The sequence below is a fragment of the Papilio machaon genome, chromosome 12 (genome assembly GCF_912999745.1).
Source record: "Papilio machaon chromosome 12, ilPapMach1.1, whole genome shotgun sequence".
In the NCBI taxonomy this organism is placed as follows: Eukaryota; Metazoa; Arthropoda; class Insecta; order Lepidoptera; family Papilionidae; genus Papilio; species Papilio machaon.
The window spans coordinates 5,335,834-5,352,208 of record NC_059997.1 but is presented as its reverse complement, the minus strand read 5'-3'; the positions used below and the strand labels follow the sequence as shown (position 1 = coordinate 5,352,208).

The 16,375-nt window shown below is 33.9% G+C and overlaps 3 protein-coding genes across 4 annotated transcripts; 1 reads left to right on the top strand and 2 right to left on the bottom strand.

Moving 5' to 3' along the window:
• Positions 1–2,599: 2,599 nt before the first annotated feature.
• Positions 2,600–5,381, bottom strand: LOC106719109. The gene is made up of 4 exons (XM_014513363.2): positions 4,771–5,381; positions 4,275–4,632; positions 3,738–3,987; positions 2,600–3,286 (listed from the first exon to the last, which is right to left on the bottom strand). The coding sequence occupies exons 1-4, from the start codon at positions 5,297–5,299 to the stop codon at positions 2,960–2,962; spliced, it is 1,464 nt and encodes a 487-aa protein (XP_014368849.1). The 5' UTR covers positions 5,300–5,381; the 3' UTR covers positions 2,600–2,959.
• On the bottom strand, positions 5,321–5,836 carry LOC106719110 (protein cornichon homolog 4). Its single transcript, XM_014513365.2, has one exon. The coding sequence runs from the start codon at positions 5,792–5,794 to the stop codon at positions 5,321–5,323; it is 474 nt and encodes a 157-aa protein (XP_014368851.1). The 5' UTR covers positions 5,795–5,836.
• A 1,055-nt stretch (positions 5,837–6,891) lies between these two features.
• LOC106719091 (SNF-related serine/threonine-protein kinase) lies at positions 6,892–13,882 on the top strand. 2 transcript variants are annotated; one of them, XM_045680173.1, is made up of 8 exons: positions 6,892–7,116; positions 7,371–7,605; positions 8,352–8,557; positions 8,636–8,971; positions 9,048–9,338; positions 9,475–9,601; positions 9,842–10,015; positions 11,891–13,882. In XM_045680173.1, exons 2-8 carry the CDS (start codon positions 7,384–7,386, stop codon positions 12,503–12,505), a joined length of 1,971 nt encoding a protein of 656 aa, XP_045536129.1. In that variant the 5' UTR covers positions 6,892–7,116; positions 7,371–7,383; the 3' UTR covers positions 12,506–13,882. The 2 variants fall into 2 exon arrangements, with proteins under 2 accessions (XP_045536129.1, XP_045536130.1); XM_045680174.1 differs by having other exon boundaries at positions 7,364–7,605.
• The last annotated feature ends 2,493 nt before the right edge of the window (positions 13,883–16,375 follow it).

Sequence of the window (16,375 nt, the reverse complement as noted above, 5' to 3'; positions counted from 1 at the left end):
ATGTTTACATTTCTAACATAAAACAGAAGAATTTATATCAAGGTGACCGGTTACCGAGATATGTTTCTATTCTACACAGGAATTCTTAATAAAAATACTAGATTCCTTAGTAAAGTTTAACCTAATATTACATGACGATAGTGAAGAAAATGAGACGCTATACGAACATGTTTTATTAGGATTTATATAGATGTTTTTCTCTATCTTAAAGGTATAGTCAGAATCGGACGGTTATTTCACACATTTTATCTAGACGTGTTACACAACTTGTTAACACCAGTCCGACATGTAAATATACAAATACCACATAACTGTATCGAAATTCGGTAATCCATGTGACGAATAAGTTATAATTTTAATCCGTTCCATTTATTTCAATATTTTTATGCTAAAAAGACGATGTAAATAGACCAATGAGACTGGTATAACAATAAAATATGCTAAAAAAGTTTTTTCAAGATATTCGTCAAACATAATCTAATATATAAAATTCTCGTGTCACAGTTTTCGTCACCGTACTCCTCCGAAACGGCTTGACCGATTCTCATGAAATTTTGTGAGCATATTCAGTAGGTCTGAGAATCGGCCAACATCTACTTTTCATTTTTTTTAACTGCGCGCGGACGGAGTCGCGGGCGACAGCTAGTAAATATGTAACTTTTGGCGTTTAACTGATTGCAGTTGTATTAACACACATATTGTTGTTTTATCGTAATCACATTGTCTCATAATGACTGCACACATGATGAGACAATGTTGAGTTCTGGGGTAAAAAGCGTCAAAGTATGCAAAATAATTTGCCAAATAAGTAAAATTTGTAAAAAAAAAAGTCGATTTATTGTGGTTTGTTTTTACAGATGTATTGTCGGGTATCTTTATTTTTGTTTACGGGCACTCCTTCGTACCAGTAAACCTACAGTTCTATTTCTTAGTAAGACAATGTTGTATATTACACTGAAACGACGTCATAAATAACTTCTTTATGTTTCACGGCACTAAAACTACATCCACTAATATTAGGTGTATCCATTTACACATATAATTTAGTTCCATCATAAAGGTTAGTCAAGCAATATACGCTGATTATTTTTAAATAAAAACCCCTGCTGTAAAGTGGGTAGCAAATTGTTAGTAGGTCAAATTATGTCGACGGCAGCATCGATTTTTAAAATAGGAGTAAGTATTATTTCCAAAAACTATTTTAATGATTTAAACAAAAAGATGTTGTAATATAAGATGAAATATTCATAGAACAATCATTTGTCTTTTTTGGCACCTTAAAGTAATGAAATAGTCTCAAACCGTATGACAAAAGAAGTGATTAATGATTCTAAATTATATTGTTTAAATCATTCTCACATCGCAATTATAAAACGTAAATCTCGCGTTACACTTAACGCGCACGCGATCCCGTAACAAATGATCCGTAAAAATGAATTAACAGTTTCCCAGTGAATCTGCAGCACGGCCGTTATTGTTTGAAAAAACCGTTGTCTGCACCAGTTTAGCTTCACGACAATTTCAACTGCACGAGAAAAACGACACTAGATGACTTTATTTATAATACACTGTTACTACGCATAATTTTTTATGGCGAATTTAATTCGGCCCGATAACCCTTTGACTATTTTGAATTGAATATAACGGATAAATGAAGCTATTGGTTGTGTGTTACTGTCTACTACATAATGACCGTAAAGTAGCGATATTGTTAAAATGCATGCGCGTTGCTAATGTGCATATCAGGTATTTAACAAACAATGGCATTGCGAATATTAAATCAACAGAATTTTATGCAAATCTTGTGTTGTATCGGCTTTTGAGATACTCTCTCTCGTTTTTTTTTCAGAACTTTCACTTCACGATATGTAATTTATAAAGTTTTATATGGATAGAACTGCACGCGCATTTTTAATGATTTGTAATGGTTATCAAGTCTCGGTTTTTGCACAGCTTAATAGACATAGGCATTTCACATTTTAATCAAGTACACTCGGAAGCATATGTTTGAGAATTACAAAAGACAATACCAAATACTGTGCTATTATAGTCGAACCCTGGATAAGTGAGAGTCAAAGGAACCTTTTCCTCTCTTATGGCGAGTTTTCTCTAATCCGAATTTCTCGCGTACGTCGTCCGTAGACCGAACAATGACTCGCTCATCCCGGTTCGACTGTATGTACTAAGAAATTAAACAACAACTTTCTGATGAAGTCTGAGATATATTTCACATCAAATATTTATACAAAAGATTCATAAATACATAAGTTAATAAAAGAACTACATATAGTATACATATATTTAATTCTACATTTATGTTACGTATGGTGAACTCTGATAGACCGACGTAAATTAATATTACAGATTTTACAGTTTGACATAACTATTGAATTTGGCATTGTAACGCATGTAGCGTAATAATTTTTTTTGGATTTTAGTAAGCAAATCTTATTAATATTATAAATGCGAATTTTTAGATAGATGGATGGATGATTGTTACAAGGTATCTCCAGAACGATTGCATGGATCTCGCTGAATTTTGGCATAGATATAGAACATAGTCTGGAATAACGAAAACGACATCATATAGCTTCATATTCGCAATTTTTTTTTCGGTATTATATAAAGACACTCCATTTTAAATAATTAAATAGATGGATTACATTCTTTACTAACTTTTAAAGACAACTATAATTACAAATGTGTAGAACTATGAGTATTTTTTAATTTTAAAAGGAATTGAAACTTTTGTAGGTCTCAGAGTTCACCGCATTTAATCCTGGTTTACATTTAAAATGCACTTAATCTAAAGGTCCATTCACATGGACATATCGGTACCATTGCTGGAGCTATCTTTTTAAATTTTAGTACAACTTACATATAATGGTGCATTCACATGGAGTCTGGTGAATACACTATTTGGTTCAATTGTTTGAAAAAGATTCAACAAAACTGGTGGTTAAACTGTAGAAGTACGTAGAGGTCCTTTGGGTGAGGTCATTTTACCCCAACCGATATAAACAAAAACTGTTGAATATGAATACATGAGTCCATGATGAGGTTCCGAGTGATCTTTATGTCTCTTGGCAGCAGGAGAGGATGGCTCCGCTTTAACTCTGGTTGGATGATTGATGCCCAGTTCACCGTTACCATAGCAACCGGCTATTGGTGTATCCGGGAAAGCATCACGAAAGCAATCCTGCTCAATAACGTGCTTCTGATCGCGACCAACACATGACAGTTTTAATGCGATGCTGTGCTCGAACCGGGGTACTTTATTAGAAAACTGCAATGAAAAAAAATAATTATTTTTAATAATAACATTCAGTTACCAAAAATACATTTAACACACAAGACATTACAAACTATATTATCAAAAAACTCTACTTATAGAGCTCTGATGATTATGTGAGATAATTCTTATAATTTTAAAAGGAAAGTGCTTATAATGTACACTCTATAAGTAGAATTATATTTGAATCTCTTTGGGTTCCTCCCGAAAAATTCATAGAAAATATTACTAACTCGGCTTTTTCAGAGAATTTGACAACAATATACTTTTGTTTGAATGTTTTGTCAATGAAAACTTATAGAAAGTACTAAAGGATAATGACTAAGATAAAGTTGTTAACCATTTACTTGAGCATATAACAATACAGAATGGACTAATTTTCTTAAAAAGTAAATAGAAAAATTATGGCATAGCTTTAGTCAATATAAAAGATCTCTCATCTCACCTCTGTTATGGCTTGTTGTATAAATGGTTTTTTCCATTCAGACGAATTGATGACAAAGGAGTACATTTCAAAGTTATATTCATTATCAGTGATATTCTTTGGTACGGTGAATAAACACATAGAAAGTAAATTTTCACTTATAAAATCAGCGTTTTCATTTAATTTGTCAATTATGTTGTCAATATCTTTGCTGTCAGACATTGTATCTTCAACAAGACAGCCTCCAAGTGCATATGGTACATTTGGTTGCCTGCAACATTTTAATAAACATTGAAAAGTACTCATAACTGTTGGAGGTCACTTAACAGTGGGTGCCAGCTCAATGGTTTTAAAAAATCTCCATGTTACGTTAATATAAACAATATACAAATTTAGAAAAGTTAAAAGATAAAAACATATTTATTGCCGAGAGACTGACAGAGTGAAAGAAACATACACAGCACTTTCTACAATTAATTGAAAAAAAAAAGTGCAGCCAAAGGTAGCCAGTTCAGCTTATATTAACATATAATAAGTTATTCAGATTACAATACTTACACATCTTTAAGATAATGCAAAAACACAATATCATCAATTGAATTCAGTAGGTATTTGTCAGTGACGTACACTACAACACCTTTTATTATATTATCTTGAGATAACTTCTCAACAACATCATAAAACTCTGCCTTTAAGCCATCTTGTGATCTAATGTTTATTATTTTTATTCCGACATTAGGTATCTTGGGTATATATACACCAGCTAGGAATGGATTGTTCCAGGTGTCCGTATAATGAGTTATTGAGTGTACATAAGTATTTGTAAATGGTAGAGGCCTGTATACTAAATAGTTAGCTGTCGCTGTTAGCATGCAATTCTTCGGAGCATTAACTTGACGATTTATTAAATCTATCACTGAAAAGAAAAACATTTTGTTATATAGATGTTGATAAACTGTATGAACTCTGAGATATACTAAACTCATGCATTAATTGTTGCCAACCAAGACAAACAAAAGATAAGCTATGAATAGACACAATTCATTGGACTTACAGCAATGCTCCTTTTGACAAGGTTCTTCACATAGCCTAGGGGAAAATACCTTGCATTTGCAGCAGAAAAACATACCAGCTGTATTCGCAAATGTAAAGATAACTAGGGGCTCCGTGCGGAATGTACCCGACTGTTTGATCCATCCTTTACCTCCACCACCCTTTGCTGGGCTGCAAAGGTCAACAACAAAGTCTTCCGGACACAAATGTTCCTTCTGTAATGCCTGCACTGCTGAACTCCAAGTACTATTTACAAGCTTACATACAAGTTTATCTTGCCAACATAGGTTACTTATTATCGTCTTGACAATAATGTAGTTAGATGTAACTTTTTCTATTAAAGCACTGTCGCATTCTAAAGGTTCAGTATTTCTAATCAATTCTCTCTTCTCAATATAAGCTGTAATGTTATCTTTCAATTCTAATTTAGCACAACTGTCTTTGCTGTCTATTTCGTCTTTATCAAAACACAGTTCATCAATTCCAATGTACACTGTGTTAACAGAGTTTTCAGCTGATACTGAATACATTTTACTTTATTTTATTTTACTTTAAATTTCTGTTACAATTAAATCTTCACTTCCACGCCTAATTGGATCGCCTTTTAGTAGAGCCAATATAAAACAATAAAGATAGATAAAGAAAAAAATCAAATAGTACCCAATATAAATCATAACATCTCTCATATGTTTTTTTAATTGGCCACGGTTGTGAATTTCCGCAGGATCATAAGCCCCAAGATTTCCTTGCGGTATTGTAAAATATTCGAAAGATAGCCAAATAAACATTGGCAAATTTAACAAAAATAAAATTACTTGTCCATGTAACAAAAGCAAAAATGTAAGGAAAGAATGCCCTATGTATTTTGGCAACAGCCAATAATTAAGCTTGTCACAACATTCTTGTGCATTTAGATAGTCACATTCTAAATCTGATAATGTGATGATAAAATAAACTAACAAAAACAAAATAGCACCACAATCGACCAATGACAAAGAAAACAACAAAGTTTCAGCTAATATCATTACTAACTATACCGATATTACTATTGCAAAAATTACAAATAAAAGATTCACCTAAAAATTTAGTTAAAAACAGAAAATGGAATATGTACAAACTTGCCAATCCTATTTAAAATTAAGTGAATGTCTTTAATAAAACTACGACTAGATCGATAAAATCATTTTCAGCCGCAGCGAGCAGCGAGCAGCGGGGGGCGTTGCGACGAGTAACCGTTTCCAAAGACCGTTTTGTCTCCGCTAGGAGTATATTAAATGTGTTCTGTGGTCTCCCGGGACGTGACCAAGGCACCGTTTTATGTCTTGAGCCAAAATCAAACCAACCTACGTTGTTGTACGTTGCACAAACCTATGTCCGAAGTACGTGATTTTATTTTAAATCCTAAAAATAAAGTCGAGAATAGATTGATTTGACTATCATGAAAATTGTTGCGCCAAATACCGTAGTCGTTTTACATTCATTCTAAACCGTACTTAATTATAGAATTTATAGTAAACAGTTTACCAACGATTTACAATCGATAATCGATTGACCATTCTCTAAAAATACAATTAATGATGAATTATATCTAAACTACATACTGCTACATATAGTAGATACTTAACCGCTGATAATAAACAGGTTGCAACGACGACCGTTTTTGACGCTGGGAAAACGGCTATTTTTTTCGCTCAATTTAGAATGACATTTCAGTCAGTTTGGAAATTTCATTTCAATTTCGATATTCTGTTTATTTTTTCTTTCATTTTGAATACAATAACAACAAAAATCACGCCCGTAATCCACAGGGGTAGGCAGAAACTAACTTTTAGGTTTAACAATTAATCTCTTACTCTTTTCATTTGTTTATTAAAAAATACAAAAATCTGATCTAGAAGAGCTTGAATTCCTCAAAATTTGACACTTTTCGTTTGGAAATTAGTAGAAATTAATTTAAGTCTTTTTCTTAACTTTCTTGTAAATATAAATATTTTAAAACAATAATTTATAATTAAAAATTCCTTTCTAATATTTGTAATAGCTATTTAATAAGGGTACAATCAAATAGGTTATGTGTAATTTTGTTTTAGAAATCAACTGTTCACATTTCTGAACCGAATTTGAGAAATGGCGAAATTGAGGCTCTCGGGACATCTATTTTTCGTTCGATAATTCCAATTTTCTAACTAAAATAATGCAATGTTATCAGTCTATTTTCGATATTTACTGTTATTTATTTTAAGTGACTTAGTTGTACGGTAGTGTCTCCTATGCATCTTCTTGTGTTAACAACATTTTGTTACAGTGCTGGGTATCTAGTCAGTTTTAATTTATAAATTGTTTCCACGTAAGTTTTTTACATTTATTTAGTTAATCTTTATTTTAATTTTTATAATAGCTTAATCAAAGTGTTGTCAAACATATATTTTTTGTCATACAGGCCATTGGCACTCCTTCTTGTGAACATCTATATTTACCTAATGAATAGTATTTAGAAACTTCCTCAAAGTTATTTTTGTACAAGGGTTTACCGATTCTCTTGTTATTAAATTTGTTAAGCATGACGAATGTTGTAAATGTTGATAGATGCTTAGTGTTCAGTTTTAGAGTGAAAATGAATAACTGTGGATCTGGAGTTGGGGCTGCAGTGGCCACAGGCGCTGGTGCTTACGACACGAAAATAGCTGGCTTGTACGATTTGCTTGATACTCTGGGTTCTGGACATTTTGCTGTTGTGAAATTAGCAAGACATGTTTTCACTGGTGAAAAAGTTGCTGTAAAAGTGATTGACAAAAGTAAATTAGATGAAGTCTCAAAATCCCATTTATTTCAAGAGGTGAATAGAATACTTCTTTTATTATTTTAACACATTGTACCATACTTTAAGTACCATCAAATTTTTAGCAAAAAAATTTAGAAATAAGGTTCTATTATTTTTTTTTATTATAAATTAACCAATAAGTTGTCCTTTGTTATATTGGATACTAATATAATGCATTGACAAATATTTTATAACATTTAAAAGTGGCTCTAACTATACACTTCTAGGAGTATCTAAAAAGGATCTAGTAAGAAAAATCTAATAAGACTGCACATCTGCCAAATACCTATGAAAAATATTGTAATCTTTAGGAAATGATATAAAATGTTATATTAAAAAGTATTTGATTTTTATCATCTAACCTGTCTGCTAAAAGTGAGTGCTATAGGCAGGGATGTAGATTTCTAATTGTTTCTTCTACATCCATACATTTATGCATTATTGCTACAATTATTTCTCAGTAATATTTTACCGGTATATGTATTCATCCCCTCAATATGTCCAATTTAGTATTGTGACCCCTTTCTATACTATTTATACTTTTATGGTACAAGAGGGGTTAAATAAAAATAGACTGCATCTCTGTTACTGCACAGTCAGTTTAATAAAATGAATGTGAGGTGTTTAAAATTTTACTTTTATTTAAATTTTATTTTATCTATTTAAGATGTTTATAGCTCTAGCATTATTTTATGTAATAAAAAAGAAAACTAGAATACATTGTATTAAATTATAATTTGATCATACATTTTTGTTTACAGGTTCGTTGTATGAAATTAGTACAACACCCCAATGTGGTGAGATTGTATGAAGTAATTGACACACAGACTAAACTATACCTAATATTAGAGTTAGGTGATGGAGGAGATTTATATGATTACATAATGAAACATGACTCAGGTCTGTCAGAATCTCTTGCTCGTGATTATTTTCGCCAAATCGTGCGTGCAATCTCATATTGTCATAGGTATTTATTGAATAAATATAACTTGTAAAATTTTATTAATTTGTTTGATAAATTATAAATATAATTATTATTTTGCAGATTACATGTTGTGCATCGTGATTTGAAACCGGAAAATGTGGTGTTCTTTGAAAAGTTAGGTGTAGTAAAGTTGACTGATTTTGGTTTTAGTAACAAATATTGTCCTGGACAAAAGTTAGAGACTTCATGTGGATCGTTGGCGTATTCGGCCCCTGAGATTTTATTAGGTGACTCGTATGATGCCCCCGCGGTTGACGTTTGGTCTCTAGGTGTAATTTTGTACATGTTAGTTTGTGGTCAAGCACCATTTCAAGAAGCAAACGATAGTGAAACACTTACAATGATCATGGATTGTAAATATACTATACCACCACATATATCAAACTCTTGTAAAAGGTATATCATAAACATTTAATTAATACCAAATTTATTAGTACGACAGATACCCTTAACCTTCGATATTTGGTTTAAGGTTAATAGGAAGAATGCTAGTCAGGGAACCGGAGAAGCGGGCTACTCTGTCTGAGATAGCAACAGATCCGTGGGTGACCGCCGGGGAGGGCATGGCTGTGGAAGATTTTGATGCTCCCCTTGTTACAAAGGAACAGCTATCTGAAGAAGACCGTACAGCTATTTTACAGAGGATGGTTAACGGTTCTATCGCAACAAAAGAACATATATTGGAGTCTTTAGAAAAGAATGATTATAATCACATAACCGCCACTTACTATCTACTAGCGGAAAGAAAACTGCGAGCTAAAAGGTAATGAATTGAATACTTTCGAGCTTAGAAATGAAAAGCTTTTGATTAATAAGTAAATAATCGTTTACATTCTTGTTAATATTCGCTTTCATCTCCAGTTTTTGTTACGAAATTTTAGTAAAGCTTTGGTTGTCAGGCAAGCTGCGCGCGCGGCGCGGCGGCCGGAGGCGCTGGGCGTGCCGCTGGGGACCTCGCGTGGTCGCTCGCTGCTGGTGCCGCCGCCGCACCACGCAGCACCGCGCACACCGCAAGATGCGCCGCCGGTAACTACACTACTAATATAATATGTCCAGTGCTAACAACACATTTATATAGTCAGAACTGATACTTAATCTTTGACACTTTATTTGGTTTTATATTATTTTGCAGTTGAAGAATTAAATTTAGGACCCACCTAGAATAGCATTAAACAATATAATTCAGCATGTGTGGTATATCAAGTTTTGTTGCATCGTGAGTGTGATGGAACATGCAGTATTGCAGTAATACTATGATTGTTGCAGCGTTCCCGCAAGTGCAGCATCGTGCGCGAGGAGGAGGACGACGAGGAGGCGGGCGCGGTGGGTGCGGGGGCGGGGGCGGGGGCGGGGCGCGCGGCGGAGGTGCGACGCGGCAGTCGCTCCGAGGGGCGCCTGCACCTCGCACGTCCCGCGCAACTCGCAGACAACCTTACCAAGGTATGTCTGTCATCTTATAAGTTGTCCAATTTTGTTTTAATAATATAAAATGCCAATTACACGGATTTACAGTTCCGAAGAAAATTAGTATTAGTCTAATTATATCTAAGTATAGTGATGTTTAGATATTTACAATATTTAGGCTTTTATTTAGATTATAATATAAGTACGCTTCCTTTAAAGTACTTTGTATGACAATCTGAAATCCAGAAAAGATGAAGTACATTTTGAACAGAATAAATAAATAACGGTAAAAAAAAGATTACACTAATGTCTGTTATGTTTATTTATATGTTTTCCGCTTCCAGTATCAGCGAACACAACGTCTCGGTCTAACAACATGCTTACTGCTGCTACTTAAACTATATATCTACCAATGAAGTGTTGACTGTGCTTTGTAACCGTGTATGAAACACGCAATTCCTTATCTCTAGGGAGTAAAAGTTTCGCTAACATTAAGGTGACAAGTAAAAGTTCACAACAACATGAGACCCCCACTGACTTTACATCCCCCATTTTAGTCTACGTACAGTGCGTTATAAAGTTTGTATGGACACTATCTTTATTTTCCAAATAACCTACACAAATGCATGTCGCTTATAAAGTGACGAACCAATTTTTACCCCGACTGTACTTATTTGTTGTGACGTCAGGTCTCATTTGATTGTGTAATTGTTGTTATCTTGCACAAGTTTACTAATTGAAAAGTGTATTTGTGTACTACTATTATGTATAATTATTGCTTCTGCACTATTGTTACCTTTATTTGTTGTTGTGTGTTTAACTGTTCTGATCTGGTTAATGAGAAACTTAGTGTTGATTTAAGTGAAAGAAATACACTTTGGGACTGATCAAATAACTATTATGAGACATGAAATTTGATGTTGGTGCTACTCTATGTATTTGTAAACGACATAGACACCAAAAATAATTATTTTTGACTATTATTAAAGTTAACCGTTATGAATTAATCGCTTATACGTTTCGTATTCTACAATGTGACCTATTTGTAAGTAATGTATTATTAGAAGTACATATGTTAGGATTATATTAACTTTATTTTTATTATATCGTATTTTATGAATGTTTAGTATTAGAATGGAATATTTAATAATGTATTTATCTTGATTCTTCTATAAGAAAGAATTCAAGTTAAATTTACATTAAAATAAAAAGGAATATGATTTTTTTTATTTGAAAACTGATGTGCCATAGACTAAAGATTACATGGAAAGAAAGACTTGTAAGGAATTGAATTTTAATAAATACTTTCCAATATTAAGAAAGTCATATATTTTGTAAAGTGAATGTTGCAATAACGTACTGAAGAATTACTATAATTTATTTCACCTTAGATTTGTGTGATAAAAAAATATGTATAAATAAAAATCTATTTGGATTTGGACTCTATTGTTATGTAAAAAATAGACAAAGTAATGTGTTATTGTGAATTTTTTAGTTTTTAATATAATAATTAATAGTCTTTCAACAATATATTTTATTACTTTGTGAACTGACACATGGTAAAAATTGATAATAAAATGATTTTAACCTCCACATATTTTATTATTGATTTCTGACCATTTACAGAAGTTTGTTTAACAATTTTGCTTAATTTAAGCTTGGATTAATCAAGAAAGAGATCTAGAGTCTATTTAAAAAAAAAACATAATTACTATTTTTTCGGCTTTCGCTTTTTGTTAGGTGATCACTGTTGTATAAATTTTCATTCCCGACAACAAGTTATTGTTAGTCATTGCAATGTTCAAAACGTTGATTTCTTACCCTTACTAACATAAAACAAAACTAAATATGGACCTTTCAATGTAATCCTACTCCGTAATTTAAAGAAATTTAATGAAGAAATTTACACAGGTGAACTTGGACGACGGCGCAACTGTGTGCGTATCGGAGACGCGTCGCGCGAGCGCCACAGACGGCACGCCGGCGCCCGCGCGTGTACCGCCACCGGCACCACCGCCCGCACGGCGTCAGCGTCTCGACTGCCGCCGTCGTCGCCCGCGCGCCGGCTCCTGCTCCTCCTCGGACCTCTCCGACGACGACTCCGAGAAGAAGAAGCGCGCCGCAGAACAGACCGAGGCGCCGCACGAGCGCGCCCGTCGCGACTCGCACGACGACTCCAGCGACAGCCAGGAGCGCGGTGGCGCGGCGGGCGCGGGCGGCGCACGGCAGCCCGCGCATCCCGCACATCCCGCCGGCGGCGCACCCGGCGGCTCTAGCGGCGCCGGCGGGGGCTCGGCGGGCGACGCGCGCGGCGGCTCCACCGGCGGGCGGCGCAGACGTGCAGCGCGCAAGGAGAGCAGACTGCGCGAGTCGCGCTCGCTGAACCGCATCGCGGAGGTGGAGGAGGCGGCGGCGGCGCGCTGGGCGGGCGGCGGGCTGGTGGCGATGTGCGGCCGCCCGCTGCTGCGTCTGCTGGCCGCCGCGCGCCCCGCGCCCACCGCTCGCCGCCTGCACGGACTCTGCTAACGGATTTGGATCGATTTGGAACTTCGACGAACGCTCTACTCTATTACGATACATACACTTAAATTTATTTCTAATTTATTGAAAAAATGCTCGTATTGCGGTCGCAGTAGGAGCAGTCGGAATATGCTGTAGTTAACTTTATTAATTTTTAAGCAATCAATGCCTCTACTTCATATTGTTACATCTGAACTTTTTTTATGTAATTCCTTCGTAGAGCGTTTGTCGCGTGCGTCTTCCCTTCGTGACATCTTGAAGCCACTTTTCGAACGTTATGAAATATTTATTCGCAGAATAAAATCTCAATATTTATATATATTTTTACTAACAAAATGATGATAGACCGTCGACAGAAGGGTAAAGTATCAATTTACGTAATGTCTGGGAGCGTGTCACGAGTGCGATCATTCCCTCTGCGGAATGCATCTCGCGCTCGGATCAGCGAATCGGTTCAGGTGCTATCGCGTCCTCGTTATTGTAACAATCAGCATAATTTGATGCCTTTTTTCTAATCGTGACGTTGAATATGTATAATATAGCAACGAGGCCCCCGTTTGCCGCCAAATTATACCGGTAGTGTTTTAGAAACGTTTTACTCACCGTGTTATATATAAATGGACTGGCAATTTATACCTTTAGTTAATTTTTCACTTTTTTACATCGAGATCGAGGGACATGGAATTCACAAGAGATCAGTTTCACAATGCGCAGTGTCACAGTGTCGGGGCCATCTTGGTTACGGTTACAGATCACATCTATCGCATTTATATGTAAGTAAATATTTTAGGTCAACAGGGTGCCTACGACGAATCCGTTACTGAGACTTTATAACGATTAATTTCTATCTATTTGACCGTTATAAAGGCCCAAATCATGATGTTTTCGAGGTATATTATTTATTATGATTCTTTGATACACACACGTCCTCATCTTTACAATAGAATTTAGTTAATTCAAGTAAATCGTCAGTATTATGTCTATGAAAATGCTACATTATATAGGATTCTGGATTCCAATTCTATGTTAGATTTACTAAAGTACTATTGTCGTTTTGCATTATTCCATTTCAGGGGTACGGAATCAAATCTTGTTTTGTAAAATATATACATGTGTAGAGGAAAAAATTGTATTCGGTTTTTGGATTAATTATAATTATTTTTAATGTGTTATGTGAAAGATCAAAAATATATTATCAAAATTGGGCAAAACAAGTTTAGGTTGTGTACCCCTGTCTTGATGTTTTGTCATAGATTAGAGCCATTAGGGCGGAGTGCAAAAGATTCATTCATGTTGAATATTCGAAGTATAGAGCACATAGTACCGCTTTTTAATAGTTTAACTTCGTCTTGTATCAGTCGGCAGTAGTATTGAATAACATATAATGATATTTATAAGCTGCAATACTATAATTCAAAGATATATATAACTTTGATAGATGATCTTCTTTCGATCGCACTACATTTTAAATTTTTTCGGGTTTGATTTTATTGTTTGAAAGCAATTTCCAATTCCATTTTTTTTTATTTTGAACTTGTTGCTTTACTTTAAAACTACCCGCATGAATTTTAGGGTGGAAACATACCGTTTTTTTAACACTTTTATGTTTGCATTATAATTTAAAATGAGAGAAATTGGTACTGCTGTAGAGATTAATTGGATGATAACATTGATATATTTCTTTTTCATGAAATTCCTGGGTCATTGTATGGTACGTTTTCCACTTAGTGTGTTTCCATCCTAAACTTGTGTGTTGCTAATGTTTGGACGGAATATTTTTGTTGTGAATTTGTATGCATTAAATCCTGTAATGGTCGAGTTAAATGTTGTGTATTTAAAAATTTATGTATATAAATATTTAAATTGTTGTAAATAAATAGTTTATTTTAAAATTTATATAGATAAAATGAATAAGTTATCTTTTTTATATATATTTTTTAGTTAGCATAATACAATTTTATGAATTGCAGATTGACTATAACAAGGTTTTATTCATTTAATTTTTTCTATCAGTGTAAAATAACCAAAGCCAAAGATTAGAAATTTGAGTTTTGCATTTTCCGTCACAATGCTTTTCTATAATGGACTATATGACGTAATAATTCGAACAATGATTGTTTTTACTTTGTAATTAATTTAGTTGTAGCTTTAATGTAGTTCAAATGACCTCAGATGTGCTTTGCTTGTTTTTTTTCTTTTGTCTACTTTTCACTCTTAAAGAAAAAGGAGCGGATATATTTAGTGCATCAAAAAAATCGAAATGTTGACAAAATATAATTTATCAAATCTACCTTTATTTCAATTCTGGATATTAATTGAATAAATTTCACACTTATACTTTCGTATTATTATTAAAAATGTATAAATGGCAATATTTTTATCCTCTATGGCTCCTTTTATTTTGGAATTTATAATTATAGATGTAGTTAAAAAATTATAATTTTCTTTCTCATCTTTCATTTCTTCGTGTACATTTTATTATATTTTATTTTTATGTATTTAAAACGTGGTTTTATTTTGAATAATTTTTAATTTTCAATATAATACATTTAAAAAACTAAGCATATAAGAATAATTGGTCATTGTTGTAACGAAAGATATCTGCACATAGGAGCTGTGAACTTACCTTTGTGGAATTAAATATTTACTAAAATATTATAAATATTCATAAATAGCAATATTGATTGCAATCTAAGAGATAGATGATGTAGATAATATAAAAATTGCAATTTTTACACACATTTTTTATATTTTAACTGTTTTGAAAGATAACCAAACCAATGAGTTAAAAAAATCTGTAAAAAATAAACAAACAGCTTTCAGATACCAAACAGTGAGTCTGTTTTCTGATCTAAAATTTATTTTTGGCGATTATTACTTCAGTTTAGTTTGCTGCCAATATTTTCATATTTATATTGGTGTGTGCCAAATTTGTATTGACTTTGAATAAAAAGTTCCTATGCACTTCTGACGTAATTACTTTGGCGTCTTAAAAATCGTTTGACGTGGATGGGAATAAAGCGAAACGGAAACGTTTTTGCTACAAATTTATATATCTGTCTCGCTAAAATGTAAGCGAAGCGTTCACTCGTGATCCACACAAAAACGCCTTGCTAAATACGCGACGAGACGCTGCCTGGTGGGTGTAATAAGAGCCCTTAAACCGTCACCCTGAGTATGAGACAGTTAATGCATAGATTACATTCATCGTGAGTATTTTTGTATCATTTCAAAATATATACAGACTAGTGTTTATAATCAGGTGATATAACAGAGGTGGCCAACCGGTCGGTTGCAACTATTAGTCCAACTGATCATAGCAAGGCGAAAATATAATTACTTAAACCAACGTAGCGGATGATGCTTCGACGCAACGCTCTCATTAATATTAATACGCAATTACTAAGAATAATTTTCAATTTATAATTTCCCTTTTAATAAAATAAAAACATTACATAATTGTGTACTATGTGCTGTTTTATTTGAGATTTCAAGAAGTTTGTAATAGATCCCACAAGGGTTTCGTTAGTAAACAGATCTTTGCACTAATTAGTTGGCCACCCCTGGTATATAGCGTGGAATTCCACGCGACACTTGTAACGCGTATTGTCTGTATTTTTCTTCAAAGAGAATGTAGGTAGTGAGGTGCTGCGGTTATAATAAATAGCACATGTTTTTAAATAAATTATCGATTTTTCTATTTATTTTCAGTGTTACGGCCCGGTACACAAGGCAACTTATATCGTCGCTGCAAGTCGTCTATTTGATCAAGCATAGATTTGGTCCGCCTTCTAGAAAATCGCAGCGACTTTTCTCAGGACAATCTTGAAAAAAGGTTTTCAGAAAGGCGCGCTGTATATGAACCACGACATCCTA

Coding starts and splice junctions, on each gene's coding strand:
- LOC106719091 (XM_045680173.1), top strand. CDS start 7,384: ATGAATAACTGTGGATCTGGAGTTGGGGCTGCAGTGGCCACAGGCGCT. Junction 8,558..8,635: donor GCAATCTCATATTGTCATAG/GTATTTATTGAA, acceptor ATTATTTTGCAG/ATTACATGTTGTGCATCGTG. Junction 9,602..9,841: donor CACCGCAAGATGCGCCGCCG/GTAACTACACTA, acceptor TGATTGTTGCAG/CGTTCCCGCAAGTGCAGCAT.
- LOC106719109 (XM_014513363.2), bottom strand. CDS start 5,299: ATGTATTCAGTATCAGCTGAAAACTCTGTTAACACAGTGTACATTGGA. Junction 3,988..4,274: donor TTGCATTATCTTAAAGATGT/GTAAGTATTGTA, acceptor AAAATGTTGCAG/GCAACCAAATGTACCATATG. Junction 3,287..3,737: donor TACAACAAGCCATAACAGAG/GTGAGATGAGAG, acceptor TTTTCATTGCAG/TTTTCTAATAAAGTACCCCG.
- LOC106719110 (XM_014513365.2), bottom strand. CDS start 5,794: ATGATATTAGCTGAAACTTTGTTGTTTTCTTTGTCATTGGTCGATTGT.